This window comes from Gossypium hirsutum, chromosome D11 (genome assembly GCF_007990345.1).
Source record: "Gossypium hirsutum isolate 1008001.06 chromosome D11, Gossypium_hirsutum_v2.1, whole genome shotgun sequence".
Classification (NCBI taxonomy): domain Eukaryota; kingdom Viridiplantae; phylum Streptophyta; class Magnoliopsida; order Malvales; family Malvaceae; genus Gossypium; species Gossypium hirsutum.
The window spans coordinates 72,060,500-72,076,657 of NC_053447.1; the positions used below are offsets into that span (position 1 = coordinate 72,060,500).

General features: G+C 30.3%; 1 protein-coding gene and 1 long non-coding RNA gene across 4 annotated transcripts; one reads left to right on the forward strand and one right to left on the reverse strand.

Annotated features, from left to right (window-relative positions):
• The first annotated feature begins 4,108 nt into the window (after window positions 1-4,108).
• LOC107940449 (uncharacterized) lies at window positions 4,109-5,225 on the forward strand. The gene is made up of 2 exons (XR_001695453.2): window positions 4,109-4,426; window positions 4,658-5,225. It is a non-coding gene; the product is annotated as an uncharacterized lncRNA (long non-coding RNA).
• A 7,260-nt stretch (window positions 5,226-12,485) lies between these two features.
• On the reverse strand, window positions 12,486-15,508 carry LOC107940429 (uncharacterized). 3 transcript variants are annotated; one of them, XR_005920871.1, is made up of 5 exons: window positions 15,354-15,507; window positions 14,609-14,988; window positions 14,247-14,495; window positions 12,760-13,243; window positions 12,486-12,667 (listed from the first exon to the last, which is right to left on the reverse strand). XR_005920871.1 is itself a non-coding variant. In XM_041105264.1 (4 exons), the coding sequence occupies exons 2-4, from the start codon at window positions 14,975-14,977 to the stop codon at window positions 12,824-12,826; spliced, it is 984 nt and encodes a 327-aa protein (XP_040961198.1). In that variant the 5' UTR covers window positions 14,978-14,988; window positions 15,354-15,508; the 3' UTR covers window positions 12,486-12,823. The 3 variants fall into 3 exon arrangements, 2 of the variants coding, with proteins under 2 accessions (XP_040961198.1, XP_040961197.1); XM_041105264.1 differs by having other exon boundaries at window positions 12,486-13,243; window positions 14,663-14,988; window positions 15,354-15,508; XM_041105263.1 differs by having other exon boundaries at window positions 12,486-13,243.
• Window positions 15,509-16,158: the final 650 nt, after the last annotated feature.

Consider the following 16,158-nt stretch of genomic DNA (forward strand, 5'->3'; position numbering starts at 1 on the left):
GGCAAATCTAAAAGTTCCTTTTAGGATGGTCAAAAATTAATTATGAATTTTTTAAAAGTCAAAACATAAGTGACTTTGAAGGGATTGATTTTTAATAAAAAATTAGTTATAATTAAGTTCTTATAATTAATTAAAAATTTATTGACTTCCTCTATTAATGTTTAAAATTAACGTTAAAATTAGTTCACAAATTAATCAGACGACGACATTTGACAGACTCATAATTAATCTTGTACTTTTTTTAATAAAAAACATTAAAAATTATAAAAATGAAAAAATTAATTAAAATCAGCTTACTTAAAAATTTTTATTAACAGCAAAGGTTTAATTAAAATTTCTTTTTTAAGGGCTTTTTGTCCTTTAGAACCTAATTTTTTTGTATTTAATACTTGCATCAATTTTATTATTATTATTATCACATAGTTAAATTTAAATGAAGTCAAATTAAAATTTTAAATAAGAATAAAACTCTGTCGATGTTATTTTAATTTTTAAAATTTAATCTAAAATTTTTATTTAAAAAAGATAGAAACTAATAATAGGCGATATGGTACATAGGAGGGTTTAGGAAATAGGACAACCCCACCCTCCCACCCAAATAGTAAGGGACATTGTTGTCATATTGGAACATAGGACAACATAAAAGAGAAATACATCCACGGATTCGTCCTAGTCATTTCTCCTTTCACCTTGGCCCCAGTTGGGCAAATTTGAAGCTGCTTATTGGGAGTTTTAACACTACTACATTATTTTAAGGGTCCAATCCCAAGACAGACAAAATCCCTATGATGGAGAGCCAATTATCCTCATTAATGCTCTTTTATTATGGTCTTGTCAAAATGCTTTGTCAGAAGTAATCATTCTCTTTGAATATAAAGGAGTTTCGTCTCGCTTCCAAATTACAAGCAGAAAAATGAGTCTCGAGCTTGTTTCATCCTCTTCCTTTTTATTTAATCCCTAAAAGCTTGTCTTACTTTGAACTACTTATGGGTTGGGTTCGACTCAAAATCTGGTATGGAAAGTAGAAAATTTCAGGTAAAAATATAAATTTAAAAAAGATTTGGACAAAAAAATAATGTCAGTTTAGAAAATAAGTCGTGTAATACCCCTAACCCGTATCCTTCTCTAGAATAGGGTTATAGAGCATTACCAGAATTTACAAATTAATTTTCAGACATTTTATTTCATCAAGCATTCATATTTATAACCAATCAAAATCAAAACATTTATGAGTTATCATTAACCAATTTAACTTATACAAGTCATTATAATCAGAATCAAATCATCCAAAATTACTAATAGAACCAATGGATAATGTGATATATCTCCAACAAGCTTCCAACCTAATCGAGCTTCTGATAATCATTTTAAAACATATAATAATTATACCTATTACCAATAATAATTCAATTCCAATAATAAAACACACATATATATATAATATTCATTATCAAATAGCATTCACTTCTATTAAAATTAAACAAAATATAGTTCATACGAACTAGCCAGGCTAAATTGCAGAAATAGAAAAATTCAGGGACATTTTGGAAAATTTATATTTTTCTCGAATTTCCACCCAATCTTGATCTAAATTAATATTTCATTCAATTTACTAATTTAAATAATAAAACAATTCATTTCATGCAATTTGGTCACTTTTTGATATTTTTACAAATTTACCCTTAAAGTTTCACATTTGTTCAATTTAGTCTCTGAACTTAAAATAGGTAAATTGGCCATTTTCAATGAAAACTAATACTAGTTGAATAATCATATATTTTCCTCCTCCTTCTCTCCATTCCACATCCTTAATGTATATAACATGCTTATATGTAACATTATCTATAATTTCACCATTTATTTATATATTCATTCAAACCTATTCACTTGAGTAATAATCACTAAATTATTCATATCTTGAGCTACGGAACTCCAAATTAAGATCCGCTAATTTTTTCCAAAACTAGACTCACATTTATTCTTACCATAAAATTTTCAGAATTTTTAGTTTATCCAATAAGTAGAGTTTATTCTTTAAAGTCATCCCTGTTCTGCTGTCTGACAGTTTCGACCCTTCTTCACTAAAAATTAATTATCTCCTCGTACAGGATTTGGATGATGTTTCCATTTGTTTCTATTAGAAATGGACTCATTAAGAATTTTAATCATGTAAATTTTAACCCCTAATTATTTTTATGAATTTTTTTATAATTTTCCAAAGTCAGAACAGGGGAACCCAAATTCATTCTGACATTGTCTCACAAAATTCATTATATATCATGATTTACAATTCCATTACTTACACCATTTCTTCTATGAGAAACTAGACTCAATAATATTTAATTCCATATTTTTCTCATCCTCTAATTCGATTTCCTTGATTTATGGCGATTTTTCAAAGTTAACCTACTGCTGCTGTCCAAAACTGTTTTAGTGCAAAATGTTGATTACTAAATTTATAACACCCTTATTCCCTTTCTCTATAGCATTTCCCATCACTTTCTCTTATTTTTCTTCACTAACATATCAATAACATAGAAACTTATATAATAAAATCCTACATTAACATCAATTTCATACTTTTTCAATAATATTAAACTCAAAAATATATTAAAATCTTGACGTTCTTGCCTTGCTCTATTGATTTCAATCTTTATCTTGATTTTCTCTCTCCTCCAGCCTCTATTTCTTGAATCTAACTTGATATTCTAGCTCCCTATAGTTTCCTTATCAATTTTCTCTCTTGGTGGTTATGGAAATTTCTTTGAATTCTAAGTGAAAATGGTAGATTTTTGGTAAAGGACCAAATTGTAAAGAAAATAAAACTTTCTTTCTTCTTCTTCTCACGTTGGTGCATGGGGAGGATGATGAATTCTCTTCATCTTTCCTCCCTTTTATATTAATCATTTAATAATAAAATAATACTAAAAATCTTAATAAAATATTAATTAAATAACATTTATCTAATTAATTAATTAAAAATATCACCAACATCATCATTACCTTCTAGAATTTTCTCTCTCTAATTGACCATTTTGCCCTTTATAATCTTTTAAAATTCCATCCTTAGTCATCATTTAGTTTGGTAAAATTGCAATTTAGTCCCTCACAATTCTTCACCTTTTTCAAATTGGTCCTAATCCATCCATTTTACTTAGTTTCTATATCATTCCACTCTTAAAATATTTACACCATTGGTCCTTTAACTTTTTCATATTTACACTTTAACCCCTCAAATTTTGAGTATTTACTCTTAGACAACAAAACTTTTCTCACTTTTACGATTTAATCCTTTTTTGAACTAATATGTCATAAGATACTTCCCAATGTTGACATAGCTCCAAAAATTTCCCCTTTTTCTTTTTCACTTTATTTCCTTATTTATTATATCAAAAATAATATCTTATTGTAAAAATTTTTGGGGTATTACAGGTCGAACCTCAGATAACCCGAATATGCAAAAAAAAGTTATTTTATCACTGTTTTGTTGCTATTTTCTTCTTTTTTTTTACTATTTTACGACCATTTAACTATTATATTGTTATTATATAACTCTGTTTTATTGTTAATTTTATTATTATTTTAGAGGTATTTGTTTGTTAAGTTACATTTATCTTACTTTTATTTAAGTATATATATTAATCTATTTTCAATTTGTTGGAAAATATTTATTTTAATATTTTAAGTATTTTTGTTGTATTATATTTTTTTTTAAAAATGTATATAAAAAAGCAATATAAAAAAGAATAATACGGTCGAGCCAAACTCGAGTTTTATCATTTTTATCTAGGCCTATTTTTCAGGCTAAGTCGAGTTTGGGCCTAAAATTTTGATTGAGCTTTTCTTGAACTTGGTCCGATTTGACTCATGAGCACCTCTAATTAGACCCTGACCCTTGTCATTCATTTGATTTAATCCCAAAATAAAATTAATTTCATTAAAATTATTTTATATAGTCTTCAGTTTTTTTATTTTTATATTTTTTTAAAAATATAAAATTTAGAATTTTTTATAAATATTTTAAAATTTAAAAGTTATTTTAATTTTATTATTATTTATTGACAGGAATCAATATTCTTCATTTCTAAAATCGACAAAAATAAAAAAAAGTACTTAACACTTGATTTCTAAATTCAATTTACCTGTTTGGTTCCACCACAAAAATTGAAATAACTCAATTTGATTAAGTTTGCCGACGCCTAATTATGGCCACGGGGAGTATCGCTCTTTTTGTCAAACTATTCATCCTCTTTGAAGAATAAGGAGTATCTCCTCTCGCTCCAAATTAAAAGCAGAAAGTGAATCTCGAGCTTGCCTGACCCTTGTCCTTCTTTGCTATTTAATCCCCAAATGAGTTCATTATTTTCCCAACGCTTTGGCAGCCGGTCTTCTCCCCTCTTCTCTTCAGTGTAGACAAATCTAAGGAGTAAGTACTATTTAATTTACCATCTCATTTTCATCGCAGTCCATACATTTCCTGCTTTGATCTTGCAGAATTTCTTCTTTAATTACGTGGAAATTTCGTTTCATAGGGTCTGGTCTTGATAGTTCATTTATTCTTTGATAGAACAATTTGGTCTCGTTTGTTCTGAATTGGAAAAAATAAATAAAGTTTTTTTTTCAATGATCTAATTTGATCTGAGTTAAATTTTCCCAGATCTGTGCTAAATGACTGAAAACCAGGACGCCCCTAGCTCAATTAGGGTTTTTTCGGAAGCTGAGAGTGATGCACCTGGAAATGAATCCGAACCCGATAATACCCCAGGTGAACGAGTCGATGTGGACTGGAACCAAGAAAAGAAAACGGGAAGCCGATAATTCAGTGGAACAAAAAGGAAAAGCCCCAATAAACAGACATCGGGAAATGAAGCTTCAACTTCCCGACAACAACCAAAACAGAAAGAGACGAAAGATGAGGGAAACAGAGTGAAAAATACGCACTTTAAATTTGCTAGACTGAAAAAGGCGGTAAAGTGTCCTAATCGAACTAAGAGTTTCATATTAGATTAACATTATTGTTATTTATTATGCATAAATTTTGAAGATAAAAAAGATCTTTTGATTTTTAATGATTTCTTAAGATTGGGACTCGAATAACTATGAGATTGCTGGATCTATTGTAAGTTCTTTGATCTATCGGTTATTTGAAGATGCAAGGTAGATTCAAAAAGATTAATTTATTTGTGTTATTTATAATATTAATGATATTATTAGTATTTTCGTAATATTATTATTAATAATGTTCTTTACTTTTAGTTTTTTTTATTAGAATTGAAAATGTTTAATTGGAATAGAAAAGTATAATAAAATTTTATAAAGATAAAAAATATTGCATTCTGACAATCATATAATATGGTCACGTCATCTTGTAAGGATTTGACTGTTTTCTAAACAGACAATACCCCTCCAAAGAGAACAATACATCATATTTGTACAGTTTGAAAATCAGACACTTGCTTTGTGTATATATTTGGTGTAATGAAGGACAAAATGACAGATATGGAAGTTCTGTTTTGGAAGAACCAGGTGGCCTTTCCTGTCTCGTTACAAACTCCTGCCTCCTTCGATGCCAATGCATCCTGATCTTCAAGAAATTCTCAAAAAGATGGAGGACATCAGGGCCAAATCCGATAATGATGTGACATTAGATGAACTAAATCGGGAGTTAGATTCATTAGGGAAACAATGAAAGGTACACTAATGATTACAAATCTAATTACTAAGTTTGTTTTCATGATCTAAATCTCCAATTTAACTTCCTAAATTGACACATGTTGAACTTGGCCATAACACTGCTCAAGTTCTGGTTTGTGCTGCAATAAAAGAAATGGAAGGTTTTTCAGTTGAGAAATTGGACATGGAGACGTTGAAAAAATGGGGGGCGACACTCAACAACGCCAAGGAACTTGGTTTTCAAGTGGGATTTGCTGATGATTTGTTAAGGAAGAATTTGTATGCCTACTTTGCTTACAGAACAGTCTTAGACGAGGCTAAAGAAAAGGAGATTTGAGAAATTAAAGGTGGCTTAGCTCGCATGGTTGCGAATCAAAGGGTGTTTTCCATTTGCAGGAAAATTCACTGAACTTATTTGGTTTGATAGACTTTGGGTTTCTATATTTACTTTTATCTATTTGAACTATATGGTTTTGGGTGTCTTGCATGGACTTGGTGTTTTGCAATATAATTTATACTATATAGTTTTTGAGACATTGATATATTTCATCACCATGTGCTAATCTATGAAATAATTGTGTTAGTCATTTTACCTAGTTTATTAGACTAAATAGGTAGTTTTTGAAGAGAGTGTGTGAAAGCGCGTTTAGCTAAATGAATTTTCTACTGACATGTCAAGAAAAACACGTCCAACTAGATATACTTTCCTTGACATTGGAAAGCTCCTACCCCTATTTATAGAGTTTAGTGGCCATTGGATTGTTGATACATGTCAACATCCTTACCATTACTATTACAAATATCTAATAACTAGAATGTTCATGTATAATATCTAGTCTTCTAGATAATATCCTAAATATATATATATTAATTTTTATATTCTAGAATATTCCAAAGAAACTATCTCATAAAAGTTAAGTTTTGACTTTTATCTAGAAGTTGCATTGGCTTTCAACATCTATTTATGAATTTTCTTGCCTATTTTACTCATTCAGAAACTGTTCGAAAGGGCTGGCTAAAGAAAAAAAAATTGTGAAATCAGGTTATGAGTGGAAGAGTGTGTTGTTGTTGCAATTACTGTCGGAGATGAGCTTCAATTTAGTTGTCGTCCTGTATTTGGGTTTCTAAGGATACTTTTGTTTGAACTCACAATGGTTTTGGTACTTGAACTCAGTCAACAATACTTAACATTTATCCCTCAACATTACATATTGCACTGAAGGTGGTTGTCATGAGAAAATAAAAACTTGTTAGGCAACACCTTACCACCTTGTGTATAGCATCAATAGCCATATTCGTTGTTCGTGGTACATGTCGAATCTCCACTTGCCAATACCTCGTCATCTAGTTGCGAATATGGCTATTGATTTGAAATTAAATAGTAATTTAATTGTTCTAATTCCGATAAAAAAATCAAAGTTATATTCAATTTTGACTTCAACTTGAATTGATATGACACATTTTTCTTTATGTATTTCTATTAAAATAAAAAAAAAATTTAACTTTAATTATTTTTAATGATGCTATGAATTGTTTTTTAGGTAAAATTATATTAGAGCAAATATTAATATAAATTTTATTTTCATATATCTTAAGTTAATATTATATACTAGAAATTCTACCACGTATATATTATTCTTAAGTTAAATATTATTCTTCTTCAACAGATTATCAGCAAATCTCACTTGAAAACCAAATTTCAACAGATTTGTTCGTTATTTATTTTTGTTCGTTTATTCGATAGTTTGTATGTCATTGTTTCTATCATTTATATTAATTTTGTTTATTTACTATTTGTATTATTGTTGTATTTGTTATTGCGATATTTATACTTACATTCAATGTAGCATCACATCATTTTTTACTCGATTTTAAATTTCAAAATTGAGATAACACTCGTATTTAGGATTTTCAAGGAAATTGAGCCCTAACGTATTGGGTTTCGATTTTCTTCGTTAAATCCAACGATCGAGAGTTGCTCATTAATCAAAAAATAATAAAATGAAAGCTTGTTGTTGGGAATTTAATATGTTGTATCCTAACGTGTTGGATGTGATGTATTGTTTTCTCGAGACACAGATTTTTTAAAAAATAATGACAAAGGAAAATTCCAAGTTTAGGATTTTGAGGAATTGTGCCCTAACGTATTGGGCCGCGATTTCTTAAATCTTAAACGAGTGAATATTCTTTTAAATTTTATCACACGAGTATTTTGGCCTAATTCATTTTAGAGAAAATTAGAATGTCGTGCCCTAACATATTGGGTGTGACATTTTCTTTCTCTGAAATGGTAAGGGTTTTAATAAGTAACATTTTAAGTTTTGCTAAGGATTATATTTTTAAAATTTTCAACATTAAGACACTAATTAATTAACTAGGTACCAATTTTGGGCATTACGAGGGTGCTAACCCTTCCTCGTACGTAACCGACTCCCGGATCCATTTTTTTCTAAAACTCATAGACCAAAGCCATTTTTTAGGTGATCCAATCACACCTCAATAAAAAATTGGTGGCGACTCCCAATTTTCATTTTTAAAAAAGTCGACAACCAAAATTTTTGTTTTTCAATAAAATGGTTTCGACAAGCATAATATATATACGTACACTACATTGAACATCACTCGGTCTAACTAGCATTTGAGAGCAGAGATGGTATAGGCGATATGATAGAACATATAAATGTATTAAACTATGAATTTGTTCAATGCATATTAGTAAATTCATATCTTTTATGTTTTTCAAATACATCACATTAAATCTCAATCCTATACAATCAGATCCAAATCCAAAATTTGAAAAAATTCACGTTTCTAATATGACTCTTTTTTGTGTGTTTATTGTCTTAGTTTTCTTTGGCGTATACTCTTCCTGAAGATCATAAAAGTAGTATGTCTTTTAGGTCTACAATTACTAATTTGATGAAACAACTTCATGACAAAGACAACAACAAAGTGGAGTACGAAGACTTTCCAGGCTTAAAGGATGCATTACAAAGGACTGCCAGGGGGAAATTCCAGACTACCTCAAACCTATTGGGATCAGAATAGAAAATGCTCGTAGAAAAGCTACTGAGTTTTCCCATACTAGAATACAAATTCTGGTCTCCGCTGCAATTAAAACGATGGAAGATATGCCACTTGAGGATTTGGACTAGGGTACATTGAAAAAGTGGGCAGCAGCGCTCAATTACGCTAATGAACATTGTTTTCAAGTAGGAATTGTTGATGATCTGTTGCGGAAGAAGATGGGTTGACTACTTTCTGAGCTGCCATGGTTGTTAGATGAATCTTGTTAGATGAATCTTCGATCTTATACTTGTATCCGAATGTGTCATTTATAAATATAATGTCTTTCCTCATTCACTAGACTTGCAAAAACGGTTATATCATTGATATGCAGGTATTGTCATTTCTCATTCACAGACCTGTTTTTAGACTTAACAAAGAAGTTGTGAAGGTGAAGCCATTTTCAGCTATAGTACTTTTATTTGGTTGTTAGTTTTGAATACAAGTTCATGCCCTATGCTTGTATGGTAATTTTTTTTTATAGTTTTCTTAATGTGTTTAGTTTTGAATACAAAATTTTAGGCCCATAATTTAGATCGAGTGTGTTAACCTCTAGATATACCTATATATATATGCATTGAACATCAACTGCCTTAAGTAGCTTTTGGGAACTTGGATTTCAAAACATGGATTTGGTTGTCAAGCTTTATGGCAAAACACTAAATGTAGCATTTATGATTATTTCACAAACAATAATCAGATTCAACTGGCATTGTCGTCTATGATTCTATTGGCATCTAGGCATCTCGTTACGGCTAGGGGTGAGCATTCGATCGAATCGAATCGAAAATTTTCGAGTTAATCGAGTTTTCGAATCTCATTTTATCATCCTAATTTTATTTGAAGTTTTCTCGAATCGAGTCGAGTGAGATGGAATTCGAATTGAATCGAATCGAATATATTTGTTCGAGTTAAATTTTAAAAAATAATTTTGGGTGCTTGTAACCATTGTCACCCATCGTAATAAAATTTGTTCACATTAATCAAATTTTTATTAACTTTCATCACTTCATAATTTATTTATTAATTTTTTATATATTGGTTAGCTTCTTTGTTTGCTTAGTTGTTTCAATTATCTTCAGATTCTTGTCACTATTTATTTTAGTATTAAAAATATATTAAATGTAAAAATATAATTTTTTAATAAAAGTTATTTTAAAAATAAAATATGAAATTGATACAAATATAAAATTTTAACACGAATATTTTATGGCATAATTAATAATTCAATTTTAATATAAATATTCAATATGACTAAACAATTCAATAATATAAATAATATAAAATGTGAAATTTAATTTAATAATATAAATAGTAGATATAAATAAAATTATTACTATTTATGTTTAGTGATTTTTTTTGGATAATTTTGATTTTTTATTTGAGAGTAAAGGGTGAGAAGTAAAAGTTTAGGGAAAAAATAAAAAGTTTTGGGGAATAAAAGTTTGAGGGAAAGTAAATAGGGGGAGTAAAATTTTGGAGAGAAAATATTAAAAAAAATTGGAGGGGGGAGGGTTTGAGAAAGATGGGAGGTGGGATGGGAAGAGAATAAAAGTTTTAAGGGAAAAGTGGGATAGAGTAAAAATTTTGGGGGAAAATAAAATGTTTTGAGGGTTTTTGGGAGTAAAATTTTGAGAAAAATAAATGGGAGAGTAAAATTTTGGTGGGAAATGGATTTTGGGTAGATTGGGGGTTGGGAGGGGAGGGGAGTAAAAGTTTTGGGGGAAAGTGGGAAGGAGTAAAAGTTTTGAGGGAAAAGTAAAAAGGTTTGGGAGTTGAGGGTAAAAATGTCAAATATTATAGTTCGATATTCGGATTATTCGAATTATTCGAGTTATTCGAATTCGAAAACTCAACTCGATTCGAACTCAAAATTCGAAAAAAAAATTCGAGTTGATTCGAATAACTCGATTAACTCGAATAACTCAATTCGTTTAACTCGAAATTCGAGTTTTTTCGATTTTTTCGAGTCGAATCAAGTTTTGCTCACCCTTAGTTACGTCTTTAAGCTCTTTGTAAATGAATTCTTTCGACTTTTTGATTATCTCCGATGTAAGAGATTGTCCTAATTCCTCTTCATGCTTGAACTTTTTAGGGTAAACCCATAGTAAAGCACAAGCAAATTAGGGCTAAAAAAAAATGCCGGCCACGGGCAAATCTAAAAATTCTTTTTAGAGGGTCCAAAACATAAGTATCTTTGAAGGGATTGATTTTTTTTTTCTTTTTGGGAGTTAAATGCAAAATTTCACCATGCATTATTTTATCATTTCATTATTTATGATGGGATTGAAATAAAAAGTTTTCATTTTGGATCCTGCTTGCTCCTTAATACGCCCCTGGCTTCGGCAGTTACCACCCTGCAACAGCTCCTTGACCTTTTCCTTAAAGCTGGTTATGGCATGATGAAGGAGGCAGCGGAAGCGGCAATAGTGATTTGACAGAATTGGCGGTTGGAGGCGTGGAGATGATCAGATGATGTTGACTCTGATCCTGGCCTTGAAAATCCACTACTGCCACGAAACCCAATGCTTGGCCCTTATCATCAAGGAGTCCCAATGAGCCCTCGGAGGCGCTGACAAAATCACTGTCCGGTGAAGTTACGAAGGCTAAATTGCCACCGATAGAAGATAGGTTGAGGTTACTGATAGAGAATGAGAACAAAGTGGAGAAACTACAAGGTTTGCGAGTTCCGAGTTGTTGGAATCTCACCGGTTTTGAATATAAAGCTCTGCCGGCTTTAAAATCCAGTACTTGAAGGTCGTGAGTGAGCCTCATTCTCCTGTTGCTTAAGTGAGCATCGCCGAGCTATTTCAAACCGCCACAAGATGCTTCAATGCCAATAGAATTATCGGCCACGGTGCATTTGAGACTACTACGTTAGAAACTGACACCGGAGGCTTACAAATGCTAATGTCTCAATTTTTTTAAGGCCTCATTTAAATTGAATTAAAAGTTCTGTTTTAAACTGTTTCATTAAAATAAGTACATTAAAGTTGTGGTTTTTGAGTAAACTATTTGTTTACAAATGAATGTTACCTTTCATTATGGAAATTTAAACTAATTAAAATTTGGTTAAAATAACTATAAAAAGTAATCATACATGATTTTTTTTAGAAATTGAACAAAAAAAAAAAGCATTTAGGGTTGCTTAAAGGTGAATTTTATAAATCACATTATTTTTTCAAATTTTTTCAATCACATTATTTTTATATATCACATTATTTTATCTATTATAATTTTAATATTACGCTTTATATTGAAGATTAATTTTTTGAGATTCATAATTATTTTTTTCGATAATGTTTTGAATTATAAGAGTAATATATCTTATAGTTGTAGTCGATATTTGTTGGTGATCTTTCTGTATTTAATAGTTATCTTTCGATTTTTTTTCTATCCACAATACTAAAAAACTAAAACTTTAAATATTGAACTTTCTATCACTCGATACTATTTCAGATGGTATGATGAGCAATGTTGAGGGCTAAAAAAGTTATTTTACCTTTGACATTGTTAACATCGGAAAAATCAAAAATTTTAAATAAAAAAATACAAAAAAACTTGATGTTATATAAGGATTAAATTTCAACTTTCGAAGTATAAAAACTTTTGACATATTTAAACCGAAAAATAACATCAGCATGAAACATATCAATGTCTCCAAATCTATGTAACAGAAATTATTAACCTATCAAAGTTTCATGCAAATACACAACCTCTCAAAATATGGTTATAACACAACAAAATATCCAAACACAACACAATTATATTACTTGAATTTAGGTGCGAGTTTTGGATATGGATATATATCTGTCATGGGTGTGATTAGCTTTTCTAAGTTTTTCTATTTACTTAAAAGAATATTCAGACAGTCGTATCCACGTACATAACTGTGTGTTGAACATGGGTACTTCATGAAAAATGAAGACTGCAAGCAACAAAGCAACACAGACACATGGATTCAAATATCATAAAATTTTGACTTGAGTCACAATTTAACCCTTAACCCTTAAATTATACCTTTTTTTCAGTCGCATCGCATCTAATAGTTTTTGAGTAGCAAAGTAGGCAAGCAACTTGGTCTTCAACAGATTATCAGCAAATCCCACTTGAAAACCAAGTTGCTTAGCCATATTGAGAGTTGCCCCCCACTTTTCAATGTATCCCACTCTAAATCTTCGATCGGAAAATCTTCCATCTCTTTGATTGCGGCGCAAACCAGAACTTGAATACCGACATGAGAAACTTCGGTAGCTTTTCCACGAGCCTTTTTGATTCGGATTGCAATAAGTTCGAGGTAGTCCGGAGGTTTTCCCCAGGCTATAGTGTTATCCAATGCTTGTTGTAAGCCATGGAAGTCTTGAACAGAAACTTTGTTGTTGTCTTTGCCGTAAAGTTGGTTTTTCAAATCATTAAATGAAGAAGGTAATTCTTCAGGAGTCGGCAGACTTCCCCGATCATCAGTAGCAGCAACTTCTTTCATCAATGGATATGTAGAATAATGCTAAAATAACATGGAAATACATTAGTGTTACCTTTTGAAAATAAGAATTTCGAAGTTTCGGATTTTATTTACTGCATAAATTGCCATTATATGATTATGTAAAAGTTTCAGAATAAATCAATTCGTGTTCGACATGAGTTTGGACATCGGTTTGGAATATGACCCTCCAAGTTTCTTAAAATATATGAAAAATATAAAAAAATATTGAACATATTCATGCTAGATATGAACCCAGACCCGAAGCGCATACCTAGATCCAACTAATATAGTTGAAAATGGCGTTTTGCTAGTTCAATAGAAAAGTCTAGTGCATGAGGAAGAAAATTTTTAAAAGAAAGTTCAATATATTCATCCGTAGACTCATTTATGAGTTGGACTATCCACCCAATCCAAAAACTTACTTGAAATTTAGAAAGATTTAGATAAAAATATTATGTCACAAAATGAGCTCGATTAAAAGAATTAAACCCATTTAAAATATGGGATGGACTTCGACTTGAATATTCACGGCTTAAGTCCAGTCCAGCCTAGCCCAACCCATTTTTCATGTTTATAATATAATATATTATATAATTTATAACACATAAAACTAAATTTATAGTAACATATAATACTATAATCTACATATTAACAAACAATATAAATATACTTTTAAATTTTAATAAATGAAAAAAAAATATAAATATATCTTTAAAAAAGTAAAAAAATAATTTTTAAATCAAAAGAAAGTGTGTTTATATCATATTTAAACCCGAATCTAGGAAGAAAAACAGCTCTAGTGCATATAGAGTCAAAGATTATAATTATAATGATATGATTTGTCAAAAGAAAATGTTCTATCTTTTGCAAGAAATAATAATACTATAACAGTCAATATTGATGTCAAGAGAGACAAATGCCACAAACATCTTTGACTTGTTCAAAGTCCTGTAAAACCAAGTCAAATTAGAAATTGAGATCATGAAATTGCAAACTTTGTAATTATGTCTGCAAATCATTATACCTCTAGGTGTTGATCTAATTGCTCGATTTCCTTTCCTACTTCGAGCAATTTCTGCTTAGCCTCGGCTTCTGTTAATCGGTTTCCTTTGTAATCTTTCTGTATTTTCGTGATATTTTCCTTAAATTTTTTGAGATTAGAACGTAATGATTGCGCTTCGAATCGGTCGAAGGAGGCGAAAACTTGCGGTAAGAGATGAGAGGCTCTCATGGCCATCATCTTGTATACCAATTCCGCATCTGCTATCTTGACCTTTATGTCACCAAATAAACACAAATAACAAGTGTTAAAACAAACATATATGCATAAGAAACAACAATAAGCTCTTTCGGTCGATTTGATCGATTCGATCAATTAGAGTTTACTTTGTTTACTCTTCGGTCGATTCGATCCATTAAAATTTTAGCGGCTTTCCTTACAGTTTTCACCACAATAAGCTCTTTCAAATTATCTTCTCTCGTTTTCGGTTGTTGCCCGGAGGTTGATGATTCGCCGGTTCTCCAGTGCCGGGTCCCTTTTCTCTCAGCTTCCAATAAGTTATCGGAAACTAATTCTCGGTTTCGCTTCTTGCTTCTGCTCGACATCGAGCTCGTCGAGTTCACGTGATTATCATCGGACGGCGATGGTGGTCCGGTCGGACAATATTGTGCTATAGGCTCGACACCAGAATCGCAATTTTCGCCGGGATACCAATCTAGAAAAATGTCGGTGAAAAAACTGTCTTCGTTGCTCATGTTGAACGGATCTGTGAAATTTGAATCAGATCAGATCAAAATCATTCCTAAATTAGAACAAAAAATAGAAAGAAACAAAGAAACCTCCAAATTCAGCAAAATCAAAGAAAAAACAGAGTATAGAAATTAAGTAAAAATAAATTTAACTCAGATCAGATCAAATAATTAAAATACCAACGGTTTTTCTTTTTCCAATTTAGACCAAAAATAGAAGGAAATAAGCAAGTCAACCAGCAATGAAATGTTCTTTGAAACAACGAAAATTTCCTCAATTAATTATAGAAATCGCCATTAAAAAGAGGAAATTCAGCAAAATCAAAGGAAAAAAAGTATAGAAATTAAGTAAAATAAATTAGAAATTTCTGTAACAACTTACTATTTCGATGAAGTGAAGAGAAGAGAGGAGAAAAAAGGGCTACCGAAGTGTTTAAAAAGAAAAGAAAGGGAAGAATGTCATTGGTGGACAATTTAATTAAAAAAGAAAATATGGCTAAGCGCCATTAGAGAAAGCGCGCGATTAGTCGTTCGCGTATGTAGATGAAGTTTTCGGAATTCATCCAACCCATTAAATTTTCTATTTTTTATTCCATTGATTTTTTCCGATTTGATTTAATAAAATAAAATTTTATTAAGAATAAAAAATTTTGCTTGAACCCATTGGATTGCAATTCAACAGATTCAATTGCTTGATTCAACTAATTCGATCAATTTATGAGTCAATCATTTGACCTCTTTTTCTAAATCAATATCTCGATCTAATTGATCCGATTGACGAATCTAATCCAGTTCTGAAAACAATGATTGCAAAACTCAAATATTTAACTATGTTACTTGAATACAAATATAGATATGAAATATAAAAATTTATGTCTAGCATATACTTGTTCATTTTTTCTAATTTTTTTAATGCATTTAGAAGAATTTGCAAGGCCATATTTGATACCTAAATTTGCATATGTATTGCTACATTATAATCATAATTTCTTTTTCACTATAGTTGTTTTCTTAGACTTAGAAATAAGATATTGGATATGGGTTCATGTATGTTTATCTTTTTTTTCTTTTCTTTTGTCAATTAAATTTTAGCTCGATTAGTATGGATATTGTTGTCAATGTAAGAGAATGTGATTTTGAGTGTGTTGAAGTGCATTATCCTCCTATTTATGGGTTAGGAGTGGCTA

Coding starts and splice junctions, on each gene's coding strand:
- LOC107940429 (XM_041105263.1), bottom strand. CDS start 14,977: ATGAGCAACGAAGACAGTTTTTTCACCGACATTTTTCTAGATTGGTAT. Junction 14,496..14,608: donor TCGACCGAAGAGTAAACAAA/GTAAACTCTAAT, acceptor GGTGACATAAAG/GTCAAGATAGCAGATGCGGA. Junction 13,244..14,246: donor AATTAGATCAACACCTAGAG/GTATAATGATTT, acceptor ATGTTATTTTAG/CATTATTCTACATATCCATT.